Here is a 20,533-nt window from a genome sequence, read left to right as displayed (position 1 = left end):
CTTTTAAAAGAAGGCCCCCATTCACGCCCACTTCCATCCTCTCGCTGCGGCTCGGCTTTTGGTTCCTGCTTCTATAGTGTAAGATTGGGCCAATGACTGGGTCTTCCTTGTTTCCTGGGTCCTCCCGAATTTCCTGTGTGGTCATAGCAGGCAGTGCCTCCATCCTCACATCTCCATTAGGCTCGCTGGTCACCAGCAGCTGGCCACTTTCAGACTCCTCCCAGACAGCCGTACTCTCCCCTGAGGCATCTGTCCACTCTCTCTGACTTGCTGAGGGCAGGTTTGTAGGACCTCCGACACCTCCTGATTGGACATGCGTGAGAGTGCATCGGCGTTGGAATCGTCCTGTCCCCTCCGATACTGGAAGTCGAAGTCAAATAAGGACAGATGAGAAACCCACCGCTGACCAGTTGCGTCGAGTTTGGCTGTAGTCATCACATACTTTAGGGGATTATTGTCCGTCAAACAGACCACTTGTGTCCATAGAGATGGTCATGGAACTTGTCGCAGGTGGCCCACTTGAGAGCGAGGAACTCAAACTTGTGTGCAGGATACCTCGTCTCAGGTGGGCTCAAGCCTCTTCTGGATTATGCAATAACTCTTTCCATTCCTACTTGGATCTGTGCCAACACAGCGCCGAGCCTAGGGTGACCAGACGTCCCGAAAAATTCGGGACAGTCCCGATATCCAAGCAGTTGTCCCGAATCCCGAATCCTGCCCTAATTGTCCCGAAAATTATACTCAATCAGAATACTGAGTAGTTATTTTCTGATAAACATTAAAAACTGTCCGTAGAGAAGTAGAGTCGACTGCATGAAGCCCCCGACGGCAGCTAAGTGTCTGGATGCAGCCCGGCTACTTTGTTTCTTGTTTCTTTGTTTCTTTTTGACGTTGTATAATTAGGCGCGAATATGCACTGATTTCGCGAAGCCGAGGACATTGAATGTGCAGGCAGCGCAGCAGGCAGAGCCAGCGTGTGTGCAAAAAAATACTTCGGAAGTTCGGCCTTATGTCCATGTCGTTTTAACATAATCTACTTAATCTAACAATTATTTTGTATTCTTACTTAATGACCCATAATTTTGGCAAGGCTTGTTATTAGCATTAGGCTATTATCCTTATTCTGAAAGCTCTGATTTGCACTGTTACGCAGTCATTGTTTTTTTTTTCCTCCACAATGACATTTTGAGTTCATGATTTCTCTGTTGTATTTTGAGGCAGACTTGCTGTTTGAATAAAAATGTGTTTTGGTACAGGTTTGAAAATTCGCAGTAGCCCTTCACATACCTCCTATAATAGCCTGCAAATCCAAAAAACTGAAGGAATTCCTTCCGATAAGTGGGCCTCAACCAGTCCTTAACCCTGTTGATCTTCTCTGAGTCTGTCCTGATCCCCTCTGCAGACATCAAGTGACCTAAGTACTGCACTTCCTTCCTCACAAGTTGGCACTTGGAGGGCTTCAGCTTCAAGCCATGCTCCCGAAGCCTGTCAAACACTAGTTGCAGCCTTTCCAAATGTTCATTAAAGGACTTAGAGAAAATAATTATATCTTCAAGATAAATAAGGAGATGGGTGAAATTCAAGTCTCCAAAACAGCAGGTTATAAGCCTTTGAAAGGTAGAGGGCACATTATGCAACCCAAAGGCATTCCGTTGGACTCAAACAGCCCCATGGGGGTGCTGAATGCTGTCTTGTGCTTGTCATGTTCCCCGACTTCCACCTGCCAATAACCAGGCGTAAGGTTGAGGGTGGAGAAGTACTTTGCTTGCCCTAAAGCTTCTAGAGCCTCCTCTATTCTCGGCAGGGGAAACGCATCTCTGGTGCTGCAGGAGTTCAGTTTCCTGTTGTCGATGCAGAGTCTTAGTGACCCATCTTTCTTGGTCACAACGACCACTGGAGAGGCATACGGACTAGGGCGGATGACTCCTGCTGCCTCCATCTCTGTCAACAACCACCATACATCTTGCCACTGGGAAGGGGCTGTCTTGCAATTTGGCAGTCGAAAGGGCCTCAAGTCGACCAGAGGAATCTCATGCTGTATGTTGTTGTGTAACCATAATCCAGGGGATGCTGAGAGAACACACATGCATTCTTGTCCAGCAGCTCCTTGAGAAGAGCACGCTGGTTCTCGTTTTCCACTGCTGCTGCACTTAGGTCAACACTACAGCTAGTCATTACTTGGTCCAGACTGAGACATGCCTCTTTCTTCCCAGCTTCACCCTGCTTTTTGGCAGAGAACTCCACCACATTGTCAACGAGAACAGCATTGGCCAGACATGTCTGTTGTTTAATTGTAATGCCATGTTGGGAATGATTCAACGCCCTGACTGGAGCGCAGCCCCTTTTTACATCCACAAGGACTTTGGCGACCAAGAGATCTTGGGGGTGCTGCAAGGAGGCATGGGCTTCTATCAGGGCAGTGTAGGTTTTCCTTCGAGAGCCAGCTTTAATTTTACACCTTAAATCCTTCTTAAATCTCTTTTCCACCAGGGATATGTATCTTACGGACGGTGTAAACAGCAGGACCTACAACGTCATGCATTTCACTTTGCTCAGTGCTCCCCACCTTCCAGTAAAGCTGTATACCATTCAGGATGTTTCTTTTTGACCTGATGCAGAAACTGCTGGCCATATGCTTCTTGAAGATGGCAATGGGAGGCTCGAATGACATTGGTTCCCACCAGCAGGGGGACTGAAGAGCGATAGTCAGAATCAGGAATGACGAAGGTAGGCACAGCCTTATACTCAAAAGGCCAACAAATATACTTAAAAAAAGGATCAGCTTTACTGGGCTTCACACACTTAGGTGTCGCACCACCGTGTACCGTGGAAAAGCAAAGGTGTGTGGGGAGCTCTTTCGCCTCGAGAAGGTACTGCATGTCACAAATCCAGTATCTTACAGTCTGGATTTCCAGTGAAGACCTGAACATTTTTCACTTGATGAGTTTGCATGAAACCACCATAGGCTGTCATTGGAAGGCTTGGGCTGGCTCGAACAGGAGTCTGTGATTGTGCCTCATATGGGTGGGTGTACATATGCAGGCTGGAAGAGGTGGGTGGAGGGACAGCTTGAGAAAGGACACCCGCATACCTGTTCAGGTGGGGACCTGGAACTGATGTCTGTGTATGCAGTGATTCAGGAATTGGATCAGGAAACGCTACGTGAGGGCTGTCTCTGGTAGTATAGGGTACCCCATTGGCAACAGATAAAGGCACTGACGTGGCTCCGCTATAGCCTGGATCCTGAGTGCTGGGAAATGGGTCATCAGAAAAATGCACTTGGGGGGTCTGCCCAGCAACAGCGGGCCTACTTGTACAGTTTGCCGCTGGTGGTGGCTGAAAATTTGGTATGGGCATGTGGGGGACAGGGGTGGGATGTGTATAGCTTGAATAGACCTGGGGACTAGGCCTAATAGGCTGGGATGGACAGGGGGTGGTAACTGGGTAAGTCATGGCATTCCTATAAACCCATGTTGTGGGAAGCTCTGTTGAGGCAGGGCAGCTACAGGCCCATGTCCACTGTGTTTGGGAACAGAGGTGTCCACCAACCTGTTTGCCTGGTAGCCTTGTTAAGGGTCTGGGCTAGTGTCAAAGCGGAGTGTAGTACTGGTCAGCATCGGGCGCATGCATTGCGGGTGGTGGCGTATGTCGTTCCATGTGTGTGTGTTGTAGGGTGTCACCTTCTGCAGGCCCTGTTGGTTGTTGGAGGCTGGGTGCCCCAGTGGAGCGGCACCACAACTTTAGGGGAGAATCTGCATAGCTCTGTGACATTTTGCTATGTTTGCTAATGGTTGTGGGTAAGGAGAGAACATTTATCCTCCCCTGCCCCTCATATTGATTAATAACTTCATATAAGTAAAGCGCTGCAACATGAGAAGAAACGCACCGTCATTGTCAGCGCTCGTGCTGCTAACACGCTGTGTGATGACTGGTTAATTTGGCCTTGATCTAGTGAGCGGAGCTGAGCGGTGTGAATATCCCGCTCCTCACACAGATCACTGGTGGCTGTTCATTCGGCCGCTCCTTCACTCAAATTCGCGTCTGATCGCTCAATTTCTTTCCCAGCTCCACTTAAATCCTCCCGCTCCAGTGAAATCGCTCCACTTTCGCTCCAATTTAGAACAGGGAGAAATAATCTACAAACCGAATTGTCACCTTAAACAGAAAACTTAAATCGCAAAGAACTACAGTGGGCATCGCTTTCAAATGACCACTTCATTCGCGCATTACGAGCCGTGAAGCTGCGTGAAGCTTTAGTACCACTTTCAGCCACTGTGCGTCGCTCTGCCACTGTACATCGCTCTGCCTGCCGCCCCTACTGATAAAGCAGGAGACTTGCCGAGAGTAATCCCAGCCTACGAATTCAATAACAAAATAAATCATGCATAATTAAACATTACCTCGATTTAGGCTACTTGGGTATGTCTTAAGGCTTGACTACACGGTGGTAACGAAAATCGAAATCGAAATTTGGTGTCTACATTATTGTCAGTGTTGGGGGTAATGCAGCTACGCAAATCAAAACAGTGGTGTGATAATTGAGCCAGTAGAGAAATAACTGTTCAGAATTAATCTGTAGCCATGGGTAGGCTTCTGCAGAAAACAATGTTGTTGCCGATTTAATACTATCTGGCGACGTTTTTAACAGGCTACGCAATAGAGGCTTAGACAACTATGACCCACGTTTTGGTTTCGTAAATTAATTTGCCCTACTTCTTGACTGCAATGTAGTCAATTGACTGCTTGACATGTCATTTTTATTTTTCTGTACAATAAACAAATACATCTGCTTTATGCCGCAGAATTACATTCATATTTTTGCTGACTTCTGCAGACGCGCAAAAAAACACTGCCAGGCATATTTTCGTTTGCCGTAACCCGACCGACCCTGTCAATTTAGAACCGACCCAAATATTAATTTTTTTCCCCTTTTAGCCCCTTTTACTCTAAACAACCAATACAAATAAAATACTATTTATTTTAGTAGGCCTAAGTATTGTGAATATAAATTGCCTACATACAAACATAGGCTCTCTTATAGACCGAGGCGGAACGGCGGGACAAAGTGTCTCGCCAAATTTACTACCAAGCCCCCTAGACATTTTGCCAAGTTTTTTCGTTCCGGCGCCAGTGTGAATGGGTCAAGGCGGAAAGGGGAATCTAGGCGGGCATTTCGATGCTATGTCCAGCCCACCACAGGAGATTGCAAATCAATCTGATCAAAAGCAGCAATAGCAGAGACACTACATTATGTCAATCTATAAATTCACAAAGTCTCCAGTCATTCAATGCCTGCTAGAGTTGACTGTAGCTTGGAATGCAATCAGTTGCCATGATTTTATATCATAAAATCCAGCGATAAAACAAAGCATGAACTCATGAGCGTCTGTCTGCCCTGTATGTATATGCTCTGATTGTAATGCTTACAGATATCTAGGCGATATTTGTAACATTTGTTTTGTATTTGGCCTGTTATAAAATCATGTAGACCTACTGAACAATTTAAACACATTAGGAACCGCAAAGTTGGAGACATGCATAAAGACATTGCTGCAAATTTAAAACTACTCTACTATTACTCTGGAATGGCTAACTGTACAGGGGCATGCTTTACACCTTTGTGTTCGGTAAGGTCTGCTGTTTATTCTGATATATGGGTTGTCATGTGTTGAGGTAAAGTTCGCGAAGTATTCCACCAAGATGAATGGGTAGGGAGGCGGGCGCAAAAAAATATGATTAGATTAAAGTTACTTTTCTCGCGAACCGTTTACCACAACAACTAACCACTAACATTGTTTAAAAGCTGAGAAAAATGTGATACATGTGATGTCTGTGATAAATAGGCTACTTCGCAAGTAGTTCAGCAAATTTGGGTGGGACAGAATACCTTTACAGAGCAGCAGCTCTGGCCATATCGGCTCTGGCTCACATGATGTACTGCTTTAAATGCATTATCGCTTCACTACCCAACACGCGAACAAGACAGAAAAAAAAAGAAACCAATGTGCTTATGTTGCGATTTCCGATAGATCATAGAGATCGTTAAAACAATAAAGTATGGCTCTCCGTTTGGGACATCGAAAACTTATATTTTTAATAGACTACCGTCGGAGATGCTGACTTGCAAAGGCCTCGGGATAACACGTTATCTCCACTATCATCAGTCAATGCCTCCTTGATCAAAGTGGGGAATGAAAGAAAAAGTTTGAGAACCACTGGCTTAACAAGTTACCTGCAGTCCAGAACACACAGAATATTGCAAAAGAAAGTTGCCTTTATAATCAACTACTATTTGTTCCAACAGCATTCAAACAAAGCCTTTATAAAAGTGAAAAAAATATATATTCCATAAGAAGTAAAATAAAATACTGTTACTGTAGTAACCAGAGGTGGACAGAGTACACAGCTTCATTACTTGAGTAAAAGTACAGATACCCTTTGCTAAATTTTACTCAAGTACAAGTAAAAGTACAACAGTCAGATGTCTACTTAAGTAAAAGTACTGAAGTACTTGTTTTTAAAAGTACTTGAGTATCAAGAGTAGCCTACATTTTCTAAATATTGCATTACTACTGCCACAGTGCTTACATTTATGTACAGAAACGTCCTACATGGAGTTATGAAAAATGTTAATGTTAATACCTTGGAGAATGCAAAAGGAATTGAAAGTAACATCAAGTCATTTTCATATTTTTACCATGTTGCCAGGGATGGGCAGTATTTCTAATACACGTATATAAAATACGTGTTTCAAATACAAAATACTATTTTGTAATTGAAACACTTGAAGTGAAAACTATCATTAACTTGTTCAGAAAATTGAAATAGTCTGGTGAGGTGGGGCCACAGGTTCGCACATTCCCGGGATGGACCTGCTGCGTCTTCATCCATTGCTTCGTCTATGGTTTCGTCTCTTATCTAAATCTGACCATGGAGTTGACTTTGGTGGAAAGCTGAAGGTGATTGCTGATAGGCTGTCCCAATCAGTGGCGCCTGCACAATCCAATCACGTTTGAGAGGGAAACAAAAAATTGAGGGTTTCCGAGATTTTTCTTTTTTTAGAAGAAGAAGTAACGGGTACTCACGGTTATGGATAGAAATGTAGTGGAGTAAAGAGTACAATATTTTCCTTTCAAATGTACTTGAGTAAAGTCATGAGTACTCCCCAAAAATGAAACTCGAGTAAAGTACAGATCCCTCAAAATTGTACTCAAGTACTGTACTCAAGTAAATGTACTCTGTTACTGTCCGGCTCTGGTAGTAACTGTATCCCAAGCTTCAGCTTCAGTCTGTGACGGGCAGATGTGACCGCTAAATTCTCAGCTTGTTTATACACCATACTGAACGCGTAAGACCGCTAGGCCCATCACTGTGGGGTGCGGTAGCCTAGCCTACTCTCTGGGATTTAAGTCAAGCAATATAACCATACAAATGTTTCAAAATTAGTAATTTCGGCTTTGTCTGAACTGGCCATTGTAGGCTACGTAAAAAATAAACAAGTAGACATAGTCCCTATATAGCCTAGTAGCCTAATGAAACATACTGGATTGATGTAGTATCTTTGTAACATTATTAAATTAATCTGTTACTATGCCTATGCCTACGTTTGCAAAAGAGAACATTTTAATTTGATTCACAATAATGTTAGATTTTATTTACATGTTGACAATGAGTAGCCTAGTTTTGGTTGTTGTTGGTGGCGTTATTGCATGTTAGTTATGCCTACAATGCAAAATTGCTTCCACACGATTGGAAGCTCCTAGCCGCAACAGGCGAAATGCCACAAAACCGGTTTGTGAATAGGTCTGTGAGTTAGGAGTCCTCTTGACTTCTTTTAAGCTGTCACAGCTGGTGGGAAGGTGTGATTTGTTGGGGGCAGGGCCGTATTAACTGGGCACAAATGTCTGATGGGCCCCCCTGCCCCCCAGTCAACGTGAATTGGGTGGTCAGTTAATAGGCTATGCCGAAATAGTTTTCAACATTTTGAATATTAGTGTCGGGTGAATTAGGAAATGTTCTCAAAGTAGCCTTATGGCTGAAAGCTGCTTGGGATCCCCCCTGTCAAGCAATATAACCATACAAACGCGCGCACTCATTGTTTCAAAAGGAGTAAATTCGGCTTTGTCAGAACTGAGCTGTGGACGACACGGCACGGCATGCCCAATTGAAAATAAATTAACGCAACGCAACACAGACCCCGCTTCTCTCGCGTCAGTCACTGACATGAACGAAACACAGAACCCGCTTCTCTCACGGCAGTCACTGACAGTAGCCTAGAATAAATGCATGGGGAAAAAAACTTCCCCATGACAAAGACATCGTAAAACACTGAAAGTTAATATTTTGTCACTATAACATACATCTGTCCTTTGTCAAATGTGTTATGTTCCAAGTAGCCTATAGTGCATAATTCTGCTTCATAAAGTTGAACAAATACATTTGCTTATTTCACAGAAAAATATAAATAGCCAGTTAGGGGCTACAGCGCAGAGTTTGGTAAGTTATGGTAGGCCAACTTGGAGTGAACATACAAACAGGGGAAATTCTTTCTCTAGTAGCTGAGTAGCCTCAGGTGCGCACGTAGACATAAGGCCGAACATGCAAGCGCCAATGAATCATGCTCTCACGACAATCACGCCGTTAAACTTAAATAGGTTAACATCACACTAAGTTCGCCTTCAAGCAAGGAAAAAGATGATTTGAAGACATTTGTTTCATTGGAAGGGCAAGGGGTAGCAACAGGGCAACACAGAGACAGGCCCGATGGCAGGGCTGTTATGAGAGTATTAAAATATGGGATATTCTACGGAAAAACATTAAAACGGCAAGACGCGGGGGGAAGTTAAAATGAGAAACACGGAAAAAGTTGGCATGCATTGTTTCGGTCCCCGTGCACAGGGATTATTTGTCATATTATTAATCACACATTATTTGTGAAATTGTGCAAAACAGGCGCAACACATTTGAAAAGGAAGGACTGGTAGCATGCAAGCTCACAGGAAAGATTGATTTAAGAACATTATCACAGTGTGTGGCTGTGGCGCAAAGCAGCGCGGGTGGAAGACATCGACAATTGGCAGGGGAGGGTCATGTCTTTTTTAACAATTCTGTCGGAGGGTCATTGAACAATTTCTAGCAGGCAAGGGAGGGTCATGCAACTTTTGACTGAAGCACTCAAAATTCCTCCGGTGGCCCCTTCAATAAATAACAAACAGTCCCTAGATTGCTGCTGGGCTATATGTCTTGGTTCATGTCTGTTAACAACTGGTCAAACGCGTAGCCTATCTCGCGGTTGCATCCATTACAAACAAACATGCAATGTGAACGTCTGAGATTGGGAAGAGCACTAAATATACTCTACTGAATAAGCACGAAGTCAAACATTTAAATGAAAAACATAATAATAAAAAAATAAACCGATGAAGTAAACTTGTGACCATCAAAAATCGTTTATCGCCTGTAACTCCGTGATAACAGGACGTAACAGGAAGGCATTTGGCTGAGCAACGGAGGTTAATATGCTCAATATTTTGTCCAGATGTCTGCCTATCATTGTTGCACTCGGAGAAAACCAGAATGTTTAATTTGTCCTGTGTTTCTTCTACAGCTGCAAACGGGATTCACTCGCAGTTAACCAATATTTCTTTATTAGGGCAGGGCAGGCATATTTCTGGCTATTAAATCATTTCTAAACCAGTCTGCTAAAGTCTGTAGTGAAGTCTGTGTAGGGTTTTCAGGGCTCCATTTCTTTTTACGAGACACCCTGCTCACTTGAGCCATCTACCGATTGTTTGGGTTGTTGCAGCGTCTCACTGGGAAAATACAAATTAAAGTCGCGTTATACCGCGTGATCCCACGCGCGGACCGCGAGTGAAGCTGGCCAAGTTGAAGCACTGACCACTGTAAGAGCAACAGCAATATATTTCACTCATAGAACATTTATTTTAAAAGATAGTGCAACACCGATAGTGCAACAATGAACAAGCTTGGCAACATCAATACACATAAGCCCAAAGGGATCAGTGGAATTAATTTCCTTCTATTTGATATGAAGCATATTCAAATTGCTCACGTTTTTCTTTGCTCTCTGTAGTACACACTCATGTTTACACAAAATGTGTCTTCTTAGATTCCAAAATGAATCTTTACTCACTGAAACGGTGTCATCACATGGTTGTTCTTGCTCTACATTGTTAGTAGCCTATCTAGTTGTTTTGTAGGAATAGTACACTTGTATGACTTATCAGTTTCCTTTCTAAAATATATAGCAAACTCCATCCCCATCAACAAACTTACAATGGCCAATCTTTGGAAATGTAACAGTCTCTGTTTTATTAGGAATTCTGGGTGGATTTGGGCATGCCTCAGACTCGTGGTGTGATCTGTATCGGAGTGAAATTGGAGCGGAACAGAGCAGCCACTCCGGCTTCTAAATTCAAAAGCGTTCCTCGCTCCAACAAAATTCCATCAGCTCCGCTCCTCGCTCACACACTCCACTCCGCTCACTAACTCTGGCCTTGATCATGCAGGACATGTCAGAATGTCGACTGTGTAACCAATCATAAATGGCTAGTTTCAATGGAAAAGTTAGCTGGACAGATGAAAGAAAACGAAATGGATACAGTGCAGCATATCGCAGACATGGGGGACTCGAGTCACATGACTTGACTCGAGTCAGACTCGAGTCACATTTTTTAGGACTTGAGACTTGCTTGATCAACATGTATAAAAGACTTGACTTGACTTTGACTTGCTATGACTTGAGACTTGACTTTGACTTGAGACAAATTACTTGAAATGACTTGACTTTTTTTTCCATAGATATTAAGTTGTTTACTTTACGATTTTAGAAAATCTGCTTAGGTGCTGTTGCATGCATCACGTGAGCGAACCTGTCATTGTTACCAAGTGACGCGACAGACTAACAGCAAGTGTCAGATCAAATGAGACAGACTGAGGTAGGCTAATTTGCAAATATGGAAGGCTCTACGTTTATACCAAAACATAATAATGTTTGGCTTCACAGATGATGTATCTGACAACTCAAATGAGAAATGAACAGCAGTCTGCAAGTGCGCAAATTAGCGACATAACCACCACCACGTTGATTTTCATCTGTCAGAAATTAGTCATGTTAGAAACCTAATGTCAAATTAGGCATGTTAAGAGTTGGCTTTGCATTATGCTTTTTAGTTAACACCATATTAGGTTAAAATGTGCAAAGTGAAACATTTTCTTGTCTACGTTTAATCTTGATACGCTAGCGAAAATGTTGCCTAAAGTAAGTGCCTCTCTTTCTCCCTCCCTCTTAAACACGTCCCTGTTCCATACGTTACAGCCTAGTACTAGTAACAACAGTATGTAGGCCTAGCTAACTGCCAGCAATCAGCATAGAAAAGTAGCTTACTTCACATGTTAGGCTTATGTATAATATCATATAGCATTGACGGTCCTAAACCCTCATAAAATCCATTGCGCTGTCGTGCTTGTCAAAGCAGTGACGTCGGCGGCAGCGTTTGATTGATTGATTAGTTAACTTTTTCAACATTATTGGGTCCCTGAAGATGTGACAGGTCAGAACAGGTGTAACTTGAACTGTTTGAATATATTTTCATGATTTGATGTAGCTTACCTAATATTTGAGGCATATTGAAACAATAATAGGCTATTTTATAATAGGTCTACTTGAAATACATTTATTTTTATTCATATACATTTCATCTTATTCTATAAACCGTTCAGATGTATGTGGCTTGAATGAATGCAATGTCTATTTGTTTGTTACAAATAAAACTCCAGCAGTTCATAACTAGCCTATTGTAGCTTATTTGAAAATGAAAACATCATGAATTTGTATGATTTGGCTATGACTTGACTTGACTTCCTTGACCCAAGCTATGACTTGACTTGACTTGACTTGCTTGACTGCTGAATGTCACAAAACATATTAGAAATTGCTTGGCATCGCTTATTCAATGGCTCTCTACCGGACTTTACGGAGGACGAACAAGAAACCACTCATTTGATAAATCAGCCAGTAGGTCTAGTGGACAAATAACTTATAGCCTATAATCTGTAGCCTACTGCAAAAACGAATGTTGGTGGCTATTTATTAAACTAGCGGGTGTTTACTTTTAACAGGTGCAAGAAATATAGGCTTCATGGTCACCATGGTTCGTAAATTATTTTCATAAAACTCCAAGTTGCCCTATCATAACTTCACTCTCAAAACTCTTCACTGCACTGTAGCCTAACTGACAGTATGTTATTTTCTGTACAATAATTTATTTTTACAACTTTTGCAATTACGCACTTGCCTACGGAGAACAAATCTGCAAGAGAGTGAATGCACATAGCCTATGCAGCGATTACAAAATGTGTCTGTGGTTAGAGGAGCTGATTACCAAAAGAGCACACTCTGTTTAAAGTCATAGCTACGGTAAACTAAAACTAAACTAAAGGTAAATGTTACAAAGGTGGCAAAATTAATATGACTATTGTTAGCCATGAAATTACTAGGCTTTGAATCGTTCGTTCATTTTTTTTGAAGTTACAAACTTATTCGAAATCATCCCCCCCTCTGGTTTTTTCACAAATCGCATCCTGAAGTACACAGAAAGTGCACTTCACACTTCATTTCATCTATGGGATCTCTATCTATCTATCTATCTATCTATCTATCTATCTCTCTCTCTGTCAATATCCTCATCCCCTGCTTCATTCTTCTTCTCGCCCCCATAAGTCTGTCTCAACCACTGCGGCATGTGGTTTAATCTTAACTTAATAAAAAGGAGATTTTCATCAACAATGACAAGCCAGCAGGAACCTGCCACTGGTTTTATCTCCCTCTCATGCGCGCTCAGACGCATTCTCAATTAAATGGAGTAGCATAGGGCCTACGTTCAAGTTGGCAACTTTTTAAAACTGAAATTTTCGCCTACAATCTCTTCACGTTCCATCTTCAGCCTACTCCATAGACAATAAAATAAAAGATCTTGCTGATAAAGGTTTTGCGGCCTCCATTACATGACATCAGCCCCCCACAAAAGAAATAGGTAAACACAATGCATTAATTGCGTTAATATTTCGTAACGCGTTATGCATTTGTGTTATGTACATGTGTTATACTTTTAACTTTACTAGCTAACTCCCTCCTCTTTCAGTCTATGCTCCCTGCTCTGGCTCTGTTCATCCGTTGGTGTCCATGGTCTCTTGCGCTGGTTTCACTGCAAACTGCACGCAGCCAATGGGCGTATGAAACGTCATCATGTAGCACTACGGCACAGTGGTCATGGGAAATGTAGGAAGTACTGCCAGGGGGATATATGACTGAGAACAGAGCCTTATGCATTATTCACTAACATCACCTACACCCTTATGACTGCATTATAATGCATATATATGGATTTTATAGACTGAAAACAAATGTTCATAATGCGGCTAACAACAAGTATACCTTTCCTCAGATCAGCAACCGCAGACTGAGGAAAAACCGGGGATGCCAACAAAACGAAACTTAGTCTCTTAAAGGGGCAGTACAGGTTAACATGCTCTAAAACTAATACAGGGAAACAAAAATAAATCAGGATTTGGTGAAGGTTCATGAAGCTATTGCAAATAAAATATGAAATAAAGTTTTATTTTTTTAACTCCGTTACACATACATCAAGAGACTGAAGACGTGATTTACAAAAAAATACAAAGACTTTTATTAAGAGGTTGATAAGGTACCAACAGAGTGATCACTCCTTAAAACACAAGCAGGTATGAGCATTTATGTATGGACCATGGGGGCGCAGGGCCCGGGGAGACTACTCAGATGGATAGTGTGGGGGGGACAGGGCTGTAGCTTACCACAGCAGGACCAGTGTGGGAAGGGCTCCACCACCGACCCACTGCTCTAAGTCAAACAGCTCCTGTCTTCCACACACACAGAGAGAGAGAGAGAAAGCGAAGGGCTACAATGGTTAGTGAGGTCAGGGAGGTCACAAAGTGGCTAGCTGGACATAAATACAATAATGTGTAGGACACTTATGTTTTATACACACAGAGCCCTGGGACTTCAACTTAGTGCTAGGCGGGAGGCCCCTGCAGTCTGCCCCAATGGTTCACTGTAAAATACACACAATCACAAGATACAAAGGCCCACGCACACACTCATCCACATGCCCCCAACCGCAAACACACACACGCAAGCACATGCACCTCAACCGCAGACACACACACACAAGCACACGCACCTCAACCTCAGACACACACTCACAAGCACATGCACCCCAACCACAGCCACAAACACACACACAAACACATGCAGTCAACTCTTGCTAGTTAGGAGAGTGAAATGGAAAAAAAAGAAAATAAACAAACAAAAACAGTACACAGTGTGAAGACAACGGACACAGAAGTAGGCCTAAACCATATAGCAACAGCCGGTGGTGGCAAAGGGGAGTACAGTCCAGCCGAGTATAATTTAGACACGTTAGAACAACAGACCGTACATGCAATAACAATACACAGGATAGACAGTATACGGCAAGCGGCTTCCCAGGTGGCACGGCCGGGGGGGAAGCTACCTGACTGGACAGCAAAGGTTAGCCTACGGTAGAAGTGAGGTAGAAACAAAGCAGCAGCAGCGAGGCCTATGTGCAGCCACAATCTGGAGCACCGCACAGGCTTCAATTAAACTTGACTGTCTGGAAGCACAGAGGAGAATTAATTAATACCTAGATAGAAACTGAAATTAAGAGTAGGCTACATACCTGGAAGCTTCAAACAGTCCACTGCCAAGCGAAGATGCGCTCTTGTAGTAGAACAATGCAAGAGATCCAAGCAGTAAACCTAGCTCCAGCAAGGCCAAACCAAACTGTCTGCAAGCCACCCAAACACAGAAGCTAGCTCCTCCAGCGACAATGGGAAAACGGAAGTCAGATGATACATATAAATATATTCAATGTAGGGGCCGCCCCCTTCATCAACGTGCCCACCTCCAATCCGGCAGCTGCCAGAGGGAAACAGGGAAAGTACAAGCTACCCTGCTACAAACAAAGCAATATCACTCACGCAGCTTTTACAAATAAAAAGCGCAGAGAGAAACCCAAGAGGTGTCACAATTAAGCAGGCTACACTTAGCCTAGAAATCTAGATGCACAGGGTCCCTGGATGCACTATATTGCTGCAGGACAGCCTCCAGCTCAGTCACATGACAGTTGATATAATGGTCTCAAGAATAGGTAGAAGGATGGCATCATTCACTGTGTAGACTAGGGGTCTCAAACTACCGGCCCACGCCCGGCCCAATTCTGGCCCGCGACGTATGTCAAAATAATAATGTAATTCGGCCCTTGAGGATATTTTTAATTGCGACAAACAACAACATAGATTAACCCTTTAAAAAGAATAAATTGGATTTGTACATCAAAATTTCAAAAGGCCATGGCTTGCAAGTGGTCAGAGATAAAGTCCTACTGTAAATGTGAAAATCATTTAGTATGAACAGAAGTTTATGAAGGGGGTAAATTTACTCATCTAATTTGCATATTATGACGTCACTGGATGGTAACCACCGTGAATTATGTACATTTCAGTAAATACTAGATGTTTGATGTTGAACATATTTGAGCAGTTATACTTTCTTTTTTTGTCATTTCACCGACATAACAAATGAACAGGAATACAGTCACATGTAAACCAACAATAGTAAACTATTACTATAATCACAAACCCTATGCTACTATACAATAAAGTAGCCTGGTCAAATCAGTTCCATATCGCGGGTGACTTTTAGTTCTTCAGAGCCCTATTTTTACAACCCCTGCTGTCTATACCACGTCCATTACGGACACCATCATCACTATTGCCACTGGCACCTCCAGCTATGTTGGGCAAAGGGTCGAAATAAGCATGGTATGCTTAGTGGACACTGTCGCAAAGACGTACCTCCATTCACAGACGCACCATGACTATCAGTCAATAGACGTTCGATCATATTCTCCAAAAGGCACATATTCTCCTTCAGAATCAGAATAGGTGAATAACAGATCCAAGACTTCATCACACGTGAATTTTTTTTTCAACATTTGGTGTATTTCTGCTTCAATTTGTGCAAAACTATGGCCCGCATCGCTTCCGCGTTATGGAGGAAATGCACGTCTTCTTCGCGTGTTTCTCGCGTGTTTTCGCGAGCTTCCTGAAAACTTTGAAAAAAAAGGTTGAGCTTGAATCGAAGCTCTGGGTGTCTGCCAACTAGTGGTCAAGAGTACAAATGAGATTTTACACTGTACTCGCGTCTATCGTCTGTTTTATTCAGTAATGACGCTTGTCGCAATATTGCGACATGGGCGGTTAGAGGGTTAACCCTTAGAACCCGATTGGCGCAAAGTGCGTCAAAAAACACACTCTTATTTCTATGTTACATTGCTCTGGAACTGTTCGTCACAGCGAGATGAAACCTTTATTGCATGACAGAGCAGAAGTGGGGCTTTCCAACGAGACTAAACACTTGGCTGTACTATCAAGTATGAAAATTTAAAAAAATCATGAAATTAAATCTAATTGCATCATATTTATAGTCTATACTTTTCTGCGTTCACCTGCGCACCCATTACTCTCGTTTGAATCACTTGCGGACCCGTGATTGGATAAATATGCCACGCATGTCAGAGGAAAGAGGAGACACAGAGCTATCATTTGATACCAAGTACATCCTTCTGGGTTATAAAACAGATGAAGTGACAGCAAAATAATAACTTCATATAGCTGGACTTACCCCACGTTTTTGTCTGTTTTTGTGGCAAAGCATGTTTATAATCCAACGCTATCGTGTGTTTCTCTATGGCAGAGCATGTTTATAATCCGGTTTTGAGATCCTAGCAAATTCCTGCATGGAATCCAGTTCAAGGCTCACATTGCATCCCAATTTGTTCAACAAAGAAACACCTTTTTTGCCTTTACTTTGTTCATGGCAATGCAGTAAAAAGTTGAGAATCATTATGAGTGCATACACCATAGGCACACGCAGGCTAACACGCAAACTCCGGTCAGGTCAGATCAGTTCGTGTCACAGATATGGAGCACAGAAAAGGTCATTTTTCATCACTAAATAAAAAATGGCATTTATTTCTGTAAATCACACACCACATATTTCTGTAAATTGCTCAGCCCCAGAGTATCACTCCAACATGGCAATTATATTGCCAGATTCAGGACAGTCTGCTCTACACACACATGAAATTCATGTAGAGCTATGATGAGAAACATGTCAAAATATAAGAATTTTTATAACATGCTTTTTATATTTTAATTCTTTAAAAATCAAAATAAAATCAATGCTAGTACTAATACATGAAATGGCAGATCTGGATAGCCTAGACTCTGCTGAAAAAAAACAATATGTAATATGTGTGTGTGTGGCACTTACAATGACCAGAATAAATCCTTAAATCCTAAATGAATAAAGGTAGTGAAAATAGCTAAAAACATCTTAGGGTTCTAAGGGTTAAAATAGACGATAGGTCCAAGTACAGTGACAAATCCTATTTGTACTCTCCTCCACTAGTTGCTAGACATCCAGAGGTTCAATTCAAGCCCAAATTTGCTGCACAACGTTTTCAGAAAATACTTGTTACACGCGAGAAACACGTAAAATATAAAAACTGCATTTTTAGAAATAGCAGTTCTTTTTTTTGTATTATTCTTTAATACTGACGTGGCCCTCCAATCAGATGACGTTGGCAGAAGTGGCCCCCAGCTCATTTGAGTTTGAGACCCCTGGTGTAGACCGTGGCGATGGTCAGAGGGAGGTCAAAATTTATCTAGTTCTAAAACAGCATGAGTAGTATACAACTCATGATTTTCAGAACTAGTTATCTTGACTATGAATTACGAATTATGATGTTTAACATGCTCTATCATCAGGAAAGTTAAGATTTGTCATGCATTCTTTAACATGAAAGCATAAAAACTGCATAAATTCAAGAATAGGACTACTTGCCTACTTGTAACATATGAATCATTAATATGTCTCAGGAAATTTAAATGCAGCATCAAGTAAACATCTTTTACTACACCTTGTACTGTCATTATAGTCAAATAATGTATCTTGGTTTTGCTGACTTATTGTAAATAGTGTCCCTTCCATTTATCCATGTCTATAATATTTGATCATTTGTCATGTTGTTTTACAGGCTTGTTGAATGCACCCTTACAGAGAAGTCCTTCGAAAGTGTGGCTACTGTTCTACAGTCACCAAACTCTCTGATAGAGCTAGACATGAGTCAAATTGACCTGGATGATTCTGGAGTTCAGTTTCTCTCTAAGGGACTGTCTAGCCCCCACTGTAAACTGCAGACATTAAGGTTGGTGTAAGGCCATGCATTTCCTGATATATTTTTTTTACTTGTTTGTTTAATTTGTGTGTGGGTGTGGGTGTTACGGGTTCCCCGAGGAAAACCGTCGCATAAATTGGAAATTGGTTTAAAGCTCAAAGTTCCTTAAAGAGGGAACGGTAACACTTTAGAATAACATGTGCTTATTAGGTATTAACAGTGCATAATAAGCAGTTAACAATTCATTACTAAAAGTGAGTTAACTATTGTTATCCTTTAACTAGATGTACCGCAGAGCGGTACAAAATATGACCGCCGCCCAGTCCGGCACATTTTTTCCACAAAAATAAATCACGCTGAAAGGCCTATATGATTCTAACTGTCTCACTCAATTCTCACTGGTATCTGCTAGACAACAAGTACCAAAACATGATTAGTTCATAGATTTCACATGTAAAATTCATTTTAAACAACTCCACCCCCATCTTGCCTGTTCATAATTCTGAGAAATTCTTGAATTGTGTGCATGTGTGCGTGTACACGTTTATGTTTATGTGTGTGTGTGTGTGTGTGTATGTGTATGCGTGTGTATCTGTTTATGCACATGTGTGCACATGGAATGGGTTAACATGACCCCTGGAGGCAAACATACGGAAAAAATTGGTAATTCTAGGCCCTACGGTTCTCAAGATATTCACAGAAAACTGTGTCTGCCCTACCCTGCTTTCGGGGGTCCAGTACAGCGGGGGGGGCTACAGATCAAAACGAAAAACGACGGTTCCATGCTATCCATGTGGGGTTACATGCCCACCAAGTTTCGTGTACCCCGGTCTTTTAGTGTCCCGGGAATCCTTGTTGGTGTACGGTCACTAAATGTACACATAAATTATTTTATTGTAAAGCCCCCCATGAACAAAAGTTCACAAAACTTGGCGTGCATTCAGAGGGTATCATAATGATCCTACACTTCCAATTTCGTGCAGTTTTGACTATGTTAGGTCACAGATACCTGCAATTACAACACCTAATTTTTACTTTTCTGTGTTTAACTAGGTGGCGCTATACATGAAATGAGTGGTTATGGAATGGGTTGACATGACCCCTTGAGATCAACATACAAAAAAAAATGGTCCTCCTAAACCTTACGGTTCTCGAGATATTCACAGAAAACTGTGTCTGCCCTACCCTCCTTTCGGGAGGTGCAGTCCAGCGGGGGGGCTACAGATCAAAACGAAAAACGATGGTTCCATGCTATCCATATGGGGTTACATGCCCACCAAGTTTCGTCTACCCTGGTCTTTCAGTGTCCCGGGAATCATTGACGGAAATTTGGACATGCGAAAAAGAAAAAAAAGAAGAAAAAAAAAGAAAAATAAAAAAATAAACAAAATCTGACTAAACCTATATGACCGCCGCTTCGCTGCGCGGCGGTCATAATAACATTAACTAACTGTTAACATGCAGCTTGTAAGTGTTAATAAGCAGCCTTTTCAGTTACTTACAAGCATATTTGTTAACAGTTGTACATGTTAACAATCAGCTTGTTAATTCTTGTTAATGGTGTATAAGAGGTGGATAACGCTTACAGTATAAGATCTTTCTTACCTATTTGTAGTAAATTGTGCAGCCCCCCGATCTAAAGCGAGGACCATGAAGCCCGACCTTCTATCTCCTATATATCTACTGTATCTATCTATCTAGCTTGGTTTAGCTGTGATAAATGCACCTTCAAAATCGCTGCAGCGAGCAGGAATCAAACCCTGGTCTCCAGCATCATAAAGTGACCTCTTACTTACTGAACTACATCCCTATCTATATTTTTGGAGAAAATGTTCATATTGATTCTATATTCCGATAATATTCTATATCATACCAGCTATGCTTTTTACAAATACAGTGGGCATCGCTTTCAAATGACCACTTCAGTCGCGCATTACGAGGCGTGAAGCTGCGTGAAGCTTTAGTACCACGTTCAGCCACTGTGCGTCGCTCTGCCACTGTACATCGCTCTGCCTGCCGCCGCTTCTGAAAAAGCAGGAGGCTACGATTAAACATAATTGTTGCTGAGAGTAATCCCAGCCTACGAATTCAATAACAAAATAAATCATGCATAATTAAACATTACCTCGATTTAGGCTACTTGGGTATGGCTTAAGGCGAGACACGGCAGGTGAAAACATCGTTTTTTCATGCACTGGTCAATTTCGAGA

The 20,533-nt window shown here is 42.1% G+C and overlaps 1 protein-coding gene across 8 annotated transcripts in view; it reads left to right on the top strand.

The window, feature by feature from the left end:
- Window positions 1-20,533, top strand: part of LOC143136317 (NACHT, LRR and PYD domains-containing protein 3-like) — a 286,890-nt gene that overhangs the window by 245,583 nt on the left and 20,774 nt on the right. For all 8 annotated transcript variants that reach the window (XM_076297033.1, XM_076296993.1, XM_076296976.1 and 5 more), the window contains one exon: window positions 18,183-18,353. In XM_076297033.1, coding sequence (XP_076153148.1) covers window positions 18,183-18,353 — 171 coding nt within the window. The remainder of the gene's footprint in view (window positions 1-18,182; window positions 18,354-20,533) is intronic.

The sequence above is a fragment of the Alosa pseudoharengus genome, unplaced genomic scaffold (genome assembly GCF_046254945.1).
Source record: "Alosa pseudoharengus isolate Yale_2024_CS ecotype anadromous, Long Island Sound unplaced genomic scaffold, YU_APseudo_1.1 YU_APseudo_1.1_scf_1, whole genome shotgun sequence".
Lineage (NCBI taxonomy): Eukaryota > Metazoa > Chordata > Actinopteri > Clupeiformes > Clupeidae > Alosa > Alosa pseudoharengus.
The sequence above is the reverse complement of the archived record's forward strand: the minus strand, read 5'-3'. Positions and strand labels throughout refer to the sequence as shown.